This window comes from Echinococcus granulosus (assembly GCF_000524195.1).
Source record: "Echinococcus granulosus chromosome Unknown EG_S00032, whole genome shotgun sequence".
NCBI classification, from domain to species: Eukaryota; Metazoa; Platyhelminthes; class Cestoda; order Cyclophyllidea; family Taeniidae; genus Echinococcus; species Echinococcus granulosus.
The window spans coordinates 385,505-394,069 of NW_020170412.1; the positions used below are offsets into that span (position 1 = coordinate 385,505).

At 42.4% G+C, this 8,565-nt stretch overlaps 1 protein-coding gene across 1 annotated transcript; it reads right to left on the minus strand. All coding sequences in view use genetic code 11, as the record gives it.

The window, feature by feature from the left end:
• Nucleotides 1-3,613: 3,613 nt before the first annotated feature.
• Nucleotides 3,614-8,111, minus strand: EGR_04848 (Neuronal calcium sensor 2; the record flags this gene model as incomplete). Its single annotated transcript, XM_024494097.1, has 3 exons — nucleotides 3,614-3,808; nucleotides 3,894-4,166; nucleotides 7,998-8,111. The coding sequence occupies 3 exons, from the start codon at nucleotides 8,109-8,111 to the stop codon at nucleotides 3,614-3,616; spliced, it is 582 nt and encodes a 193-aa protein (XP_024351486.1).
• Nucleotides 8,112-8,565: the final 454 nt, after the last annotated feature.

Consider the following 8,565-nt stretch of genomic DNA (forward strand, 5'->3'; position numbering starts at 1 on the left):
CAAATGCAAGATACGTCAATTACAGAGGCGACACAATTTCAAGTGGCAAGATTAAATAAAGTGGATTTGCAGAATTTTACACTATTTGCCTTAAACTTCCTTCAAAGCATGCACAACTACATCAAGAAGGGACAAAGTGACGTCTAGAGGAGAAGTTCATGGAGCACTGTGGCTGGATTTGTCAACACAGAGTAAGTGAAACTGTGCGCAGCAATCAAGTTGTAAATTTTGAACGCCGATTCTTTACTGAACCGTGTAGGACTTTGTGGATTCTAAAAACAGGCATCACACCTGGACATTTGAAAGGTAAAAGATGGATGAAAAGAACTACTAGCACTCTAATTGAACCCTTGAATGCTTTCACTGAAGATGCACAATTGCAAGACTGGAATCTATACCTTGGATGGTGCCTCCTTATACATTGAGCTACCGTCCATACATCAATCGTCATTTCACAGTATAAGATGACTGCAGGTCTTAAAATGATGGTACCTTGCAATATTTCTTTGCTAAACTCGAAGCCAGAAACCCACACTGTACCAGAGTATGTATTGCAACTGAAAGAAGACATGAGTCCAACATTCAACATTGTGGGGGAATAGTTACGTCTGTCATATCCGAGTCAGAAGATATATTATGGCAAGCACAGTCAACTTAACAGCCTATTCCATTACCTGAAATACTCAGCACTTTCCATCATTTGTCGAGCAATGACCCATTCCACACCAAGTTGCGCCATGCAAACGTACACCTCCAGTTGGATACGAAGACGAAGTTTACGTACCAACGGAAGAAGGGTGACCTACGGTAATGGCCAACACAGTAACTACCCACAAGTGGAATTGCGAGGCCAAATTTTACATAGATGAGGGGATCTACGTAACGCGCTTGTATGAAAGCATGCGGCAGTCAAAACATGGAAACCTTGTGCCTGATCGGAAGCCACCGGTCTCCGGTGCGGATTCACTTCCCCAATATGTTTGATCTACAGTATCTCTGCCTCCTTTACAATCGCTACTTGACAAGGCATATACTCAGCCAACCCGTCTACTTGTATTAAGGGCATGAACGACAAGGATGAAGGGATACACACTACAACTATTACAGAAGTATTGTTGCATCGCCTATACGTATATATTAATAAACGTATTTTTGGATTGGTTTAACCCACTACACACGTATTTCCGTCCTTCTTTATTTCGGTTCACTCAAGAATACGCTACTAGTGAGCTAAGGAGATTGCTGAAGAGTCTACTAAAACATCGAGCTTATAGTCACCGACCTTGTATTTTCTGGGTGAGCACTGAAATCATCACTTTTTTAGCCGTATACACTACTGGTGGTCTAAAAATGGAGACTAAGACTCCCTCGCAGGAAGGTGGCCTTGGGAAGGACTCACGGAGGGAGCCGCATCTTCCGTGCGCTTGGAGTAACCGAAGTTGTAGGAAGTGATGTCACTTGCACTCACGCAACGACGCATATGCATGCATGCAGAGCATTGGTGAACCGTGAATCAGTTGTCATTCAATAGTGTGTGCATGTGCATGCATGTATTTGTAGGTGTGCATGCACACCATTTACGCATTTGCTATCCCCAAGCTACTGTTTACACTTTATGCTAGGAGAAGTAATTTATCCATCTCCTGACGATGTCTGAGCTTCGCTAATCAGTAGCCCTTCCAAGTACCTGTCGCACAACTCAAGGCTGACGATTGCATTTTTACACCTAACCCTTGTCTTTAGGAAAAGAGTGCTGCTACTTCACGCAAATAATAATAATATCTACTTCAAGATGAGCCTGTTTGGTGAAACTGACAATGCACAACTGGTCACTGCTGCCAATGCGAACGCAAAACTGGTACATCCTACAAATGCACATCATTATATGCTGCATGTCGTAGACGGAGAATAAATAAGTAGTGATGTTGCGGCCACCCGCTGCTCAGCCATATCTATCCCAATGGATTCCATCCAAGTGGTGAAGAGGTGGAGGAGGCACCGCGTGTTCAGTTAATTGACGTGGTCACACAGATGCGGTAGACAGCTAAATAACGAATATTTTGGATGGTTTACGGCTAGCATTACTTCGTTTGCTAGTGGCATTTCCGCACTATATGAATCTTGACTAGATGACGATGGTGGACGTCATTTTTAACCATTCTGTTAGGCATCATCGCAGATTCGTTCCTCCGTATCACATGCCCTTCATCCATCACGTTAAAATTTAGCATTCGAGAGGGGAAATCAGGATAATTGTCCTTCAGGATCGTGTCTACTTTCCACTGCTACCAATCCAGCACCCTGTGTCTTTTCTGAAGCCGAAAGAAATCATAACACTGGGACAGAACATGTACTGCCCATGGGTCATGCCGCCCAACGGAAGTATAAGGGCGGCGCCCTAACTGCCCTCGAAATTAAAATTAAAAGTTGGACAAATAGTCAAATTATTACATTTATACTGGCTGTCTGTGTAGATGATAATGAAGAAGTCGGATTACCGTGGCCTTCATTACTTACCGATGGTTTGTTACCGAAAGTAATCAGTTGGTCTACATTGAAACACCTAGATGGTATCTAAATCTTAAAATAAGTGGGCCTTTTTTAAATAAATTTTTACCCAATTTAGAAATTTAAAGCAGAAACAATGTAAATGCAAGTATTATTTTTAAATCCTAGTAAAATTTTTTCCCCTAGATACCTTATGCCGCCTCGGTGGTGACAATCTAGCTTAGTCGTGGCACTACCTCTGCTTAGTCGCGATAACGTTTCAGATAGCCACTTCCAACCCACCCAAATAAATATTCCCACTGGAAAATAGACAACTTAGCACTCTAAAGCCTTGCATTGGCTGGCGTGTGAGCCAAGCGGTTGGTTGTTTTATACCCTTCTAATTAACCACAAAGTACTTTACACTTACACATTCCATTTGCCGGAAGTTCAGCCTTAGCCACGAGTCTCTCACTGTGCGAGTGGCAAGTGAGTGGTTTTTCCCACAAATTATACGATTACAAATGGTTTCGAGAGACCAAGTTTCTATTTTTTGGATGTCTAAGTATCTCTCTACCCCTTCTTTGATAGCAGAACAACAACCGTCTCAATCATACGGCAGTATATTCCACGTCTAGCGTCCTCTGTAAGCAATACACACACATTTCAAGTCAGCGCAGATTACATACACATGCAAGGAGGGGGGGAATCCAAGTCCGAATCATAATGAGAATGGGGTGGAGTAGGAGAAGTTGGATTAGGCGTAGAGCAACAACAACAACACCGACGAAAGGGAAATACGGTTTGGTCGGGATTAAGATTTGGTGACTCTGGGAATTTCCACGAAAAAAAAGAAGGTTTGGGGATAACACACAGGGAGGGCGAGAGAGAGAAGTGGCTGCATGTCAGAATAATCTTTACACACCTCGTCAGTTCCCGTCTAGGCCATTAATAATAACTAGTCTGCATAGTGTATGGGTTGTAGTGTATTTTAGGTGTGTGTGTGTGTGTGTGACTGTAGTTGTGTCAATTTCTGACCTCGAGGCATACATAAAATATCAGTGCGTATCAAAACATAAGACGGATGGGTTGAATAGATTGTCAGTCGATGTCACAATGTGCCTAGTTAACTGTTCGAATTGGACTCGTCTGCCAGAAGCATGGAGTAGAGTTGTTGATCTGCCATACAGCCATCCATGAACTCCTTCCGTGTCAACACCCCATCGTGATTGGAGTCCATCTTCTCAAATATCTCCTCTGTTCGTGCCTCGGGAGTTAGATCTACCGTTGCCTCATTTGCTCCCAGCATACTGTAAATGGCCTACAGCAGAAAGGAGTCTCAGTCACTCCTACTACTCTACAACTTAAGTAGACCATTTTCAAACGACTTAATAAAGTAATCAAACCTTAATGATTTCAGTCATTTCCTTCTTCTCGATGGTGCCATTGCCATCGATGTCATACATCTGGAAGGCCCATTCCAACTTTTCCTTCGGTTGTCCACCGGAGGTGATGTTGATAGCCAGGAGGAATTCATTGAAGTCGATTTTGCCCGAGTTGTCCTTGTCGAAGGTGCGGAAAACATGAGTGCAGAATTGGTCGGCATCACCGGTGGGGAAGAAGCTGGAGTAGACTTCAATAAATTTTTTCTTACTCAACTGACCCGAAGGACAGTCTCGCTGCAAAAAAAGGCGCACAAGAATCCATCTTTAGAGAGAGCAAGTCAGTCCAGAATAAGTTCTTTGCCAAATTCACGTCCTTCAGTATTTTAACCTACTTAAAGACGCCTTATTTCCTCCATTTTAGTCAAAAATGTTGCCTATTTTGATGTTATGTAACATAAACGCGGGCTGTTTTGATCCGGAGTTGGATGAATGGCCATGCCTGACGCATGATTGTCTTCACTTCGTGTTGGCACAGAAGAAGGACGTTTCTGCGTTCTTTGAAGTAACATTTAATTAGGAATTTTTTAAAAGTGGAAGGAGGAACTAAAAAAGAGAATCTTGGGATGCTTTTAAAACAGAATTAAGTCTGGCCAAAGTAATTTCACCAATCCTGCTTCCACCGGTAGAATACAGACAATGCTAGAGGCTTGGTTTGTCTTAAGCTGAAAGGCGCTTCCAATTACTTTAATGAAACGTAAACTTTAAGAATATTTTGAATAAGAAATTGTCGATGTGTTTTGAGCATTTAAATATTAATCAGGCAGTCTGCAAGTTTGAACACTTCGACTACTCAAAACGGCACTCCAGCACTTTGACAGGCAGAAAAGCGTTGGTGTATGATTTCCTTCATCGAGGTGGTGAAAGCGATTCCCTATTAATTGGAAGTGATAAGCGCAAAACGGTGTACTCTAAGGTAACGCCACCCGAAATATTGGCATTGTGTTGGTGTGGTTTACTAAGCGCACTGACGACATTTTAAAAGCAATCTTGACAGTTCAGCAATCAGATGGGCAGCAGTTGGGGGAAGGGCACCCGTATTTCCAAAAATGCCAACACTGCCGCATTGAGACATCACGTGAAAGGCTTAGCGCCTAGCAATCATTTGGGTTTAATTTGCCCCCAACTTTCCGCCAACTAATAGTGTGGTGACGGTCTCGAGGATTTCACTTTCTCTACCCATCTTATGAAACTGTCCATCACAATGGGTACTTGGAAACGGGATCTACACTTAACCGTAATAAACCATGCATATAAGGAAAATGTTGCCAAAGGGACATATTTTTTTGATGCCTCTCTTCTAGTGAAGGATATTACGACGAAAGTGATAAAGCTAAGGACTTGAAGGTGGTCTAACCCTGAATGATGAATGGACGTGTTTTCTACGAGCTAGGGTTCCTCCCAGTCATATTTCGCCCAAATGCCGCAAAAAATTTTCAGTGCATCGGGGTCTAGGCCGTAGCCTTCCCATTCATGCCAGTCTGACCGCATACAAGCTGTAGGCAGGGCGGGATTTAGTATCACCCCCTAATAGGGTTTCTCCAGTCGACTTCAGTCTTTCTTATCCCCTACCACCTGTGTGCCCGGTCGATTGCGTTGACATAGCAGCAATAACTTAAGGTCATTTTTTCCTCACGTAAATGCGTATATATAAACCGAGAGAGGGAGTTGGATAGAAGGTGTGTGTGTGTACGTGTGAAAGGGGTTAAGACAGCGACGTGGTCGGTGTAAAAAAAAGCAAGCTGTTGATCCTATGAAATGACTGCGAGGTAGGACCACTACGGCTGAGAAAGCTCAGTGTTTTCTGGCGTGAGCACGACGATTAGACAAATAAATAGTAAAATTCATTCTCCCCACTTCCGAAGGCAGTGGTTATGGTAAACCCATGAGATGCGAAACGCGAAGCTCCTGCTAGACGATCCCATCCTAAAATGCCCAACTAAATGATGATAGTGGCCTCGACTTAACTCTAAAGTATCCTTTAAAGGGAAGGAAAATCAAGTTAACTGCGTCAAAGGAGGAAACAAGGACATGAGGCTGAATGTATTACGAAATAAATAATATATCATATTTTGCTTTTATTAGATACTTGACCCCGAAACGAGATCGTAATTAAAGCCTGATCCCACGCCACAAACTTTCAGCTTTAAAGTGAACTCCCTCAGTAACATCGCGATTGCAACGCCACTCCGTCGTGGATGCGAAACCGCAGGCATGCCGCCCTCAAGCCGGAAAATATGAAATCTTTTTTAGAATTTGCCGCTGTTGAAACATATCTTAATTCCTTTAAAACAATTGGAAAAACAGGTGAAATATTGTGCCCAGTGAGGCGGAGCAGTTTAGATTTGGAATGTTTCTGGCTAGGCTATTTATAAGCATCAAGATATTGGAATCAAGAATATGAATTTTTACGGCCCCTCAAGATCAAATAAGCTTTCCTTCCTTCCAAACATAGTCGGGGACTAGATATTCAAAAAGTTGCTGCTTTTGCTATGTAAATCTTCCTAACTTTAGAACCCGTTAAGTGTCTGGATTCCAAAGTTCCTGGAAAATGAGTCATTTGTCCAACAAATCGCACCTTAGCCTTCACCCAAACGGCATTTTCACTGCGCCTTCAAATCTGAGACTACTTGTCAATGCGTCAGTTTTAATTCGGTTACCAGATCGTCCGTTAATTCGTCTTCCACTTCCTTCTCTTCTTCCACTTGGGCAATATGAAGTTATGTCCCCGCACTGACCTGTCCGACATCGAAATAGTCACCGTGTTTTTGCACTTCCACTTTGTTGTGTCAACCGTGTTGCCTTTTGGTCCCTTGTCTGAACCCAAGCAGGAAAAAGTCTAATTAAATGGCATCTGAAAATGGTGAAAGTAGTTTGCGATGATGTCAGACCCGTCAGACTGTCAGGCGGATGAAAAGCGTCCGATAATCAGAAGAATCGTGCTTTAGGCGAAGAAAGCGCCTTCCCACGTACCACTTTTCCAGTCGTTCTGTCAGTATTTTCCTAGTATAAATAAACTGACAGACGAAAACTACTGTTTTAAAACAAACTTTTACTACTTCCTCCTCGATTTAATTTAAACTAGATTCCAGTTGCGAAGATTTACGTCCTCTAAGCACAGCGAAGTCGTAACGCAAAATATGTCCACTGCGTATTCTGGAGGAAAAACTAAATTTTCGTTTAATTTTCGGATTTGGTAACAGGTCACTCAGGACCTCCGCCACTGTACCGCAGCCGGTCAGTCTGGTCTCTAGGCCATGCCAGTAGCCTCAAGTCATACTGTACGTCGACAGTACATATTCCGCCCGTGTATCATGTTTACTTTCGCCATCGGGGAAGTCCTGGAGCTCTATAGTTTCCCATCTAATGACCATGTGTTTGTTAAACATGGGATTTTTTAGTTTATTAGGTGGTATTTTCCTCCAGGTACCTTGGTATCCCATGTCTATACAAAAGTTATTTCCCTTATTTGATTTTATGGGAATCTAAAGCCGCGTTAACTTTTTAAACCGTGGGATTTCCAGCGGACTCCCTAAAACGCTCAAAAGGACTAAAGTGACCTCCGCTAGGTAGGTTTTCACCTTATAAGTGGATTTATCTAGTAGATGTGGGATTCTACCCACTAAGTAGCCAAAATTGACTGCTTTATCTTGCTTCTGACGTGAAGCAATTTTTCCTCCCGTGATGTCATAAACACACCAACTGCGGTTTCTAAAAGAAAATTAACCACCACAGCTCGCAAATGACGGATTGGTTTTAAATTCTACTGCTCAAAAACAGAAAATTGTTATTATTCTTGGACAAAGAGAGCTTTCAAAACCTGTTTTAATGCTTCAAACTCTACCGACATGGCATAAGTTGATGGAGATCACATCTTATAACGACAGGCATGGATGAAAACATCGGAATTTTCCATACGCCAAAATTGTAGCAAACGAGCTAACCAGGGGGACAAGGAGTTCATTGTGTTATTTAGCCCCATCACTGAGAGATCTGGGGTGCAGTGGTTGTAAACGCAGCTAGGACATGAACAACCATGCTTTAAAAGAGTTATGCGGACGGACTTACAATGAATCCCTGATACCACTCCTTGATCTGCTTTTTGGTGAAGTTGGTGTTGTTCATGAGGAAATTGAGGTCCTCCTTCGGTAACGTCCTATGCGGACTCAGAGCGTTGCCCATTGCTTTAACTCCAAGATTGGGTTTAGTTGGCACCCTCCTGTCAGGGATTGCAAAACCAAGCTATTAAATTGTCGGGCAACAGATTTTAGTGCTTCCGCCTCTTTCATTCCGCTGTCGGTATGACTAAAAGTCTACATTTGTCATGAAGCTTTTAAAGGAAAATATTTCAACTGGGAGAGCTTCTGAGCATTAAAATGATGCAATGGTTAAATGATTACATTAGGACGACTACAAATCTCATATCCGACGCATAAAACTAAGCATGAAGAACTCCAAATAGGGTGACAATAAATTGTCCTTTATTATTTTTCCATTTTTATAATTAAGAAAAACGGAATTGCTCTCAGACATCGCCCCAAGCCAACTTTTATTTGAATTGGAAACTATTTCCTTGGAGAGTAAACAATTAAGGGTTGGATTTTTTGCTTTTTTACTAATTAGCTCACATTTGCGT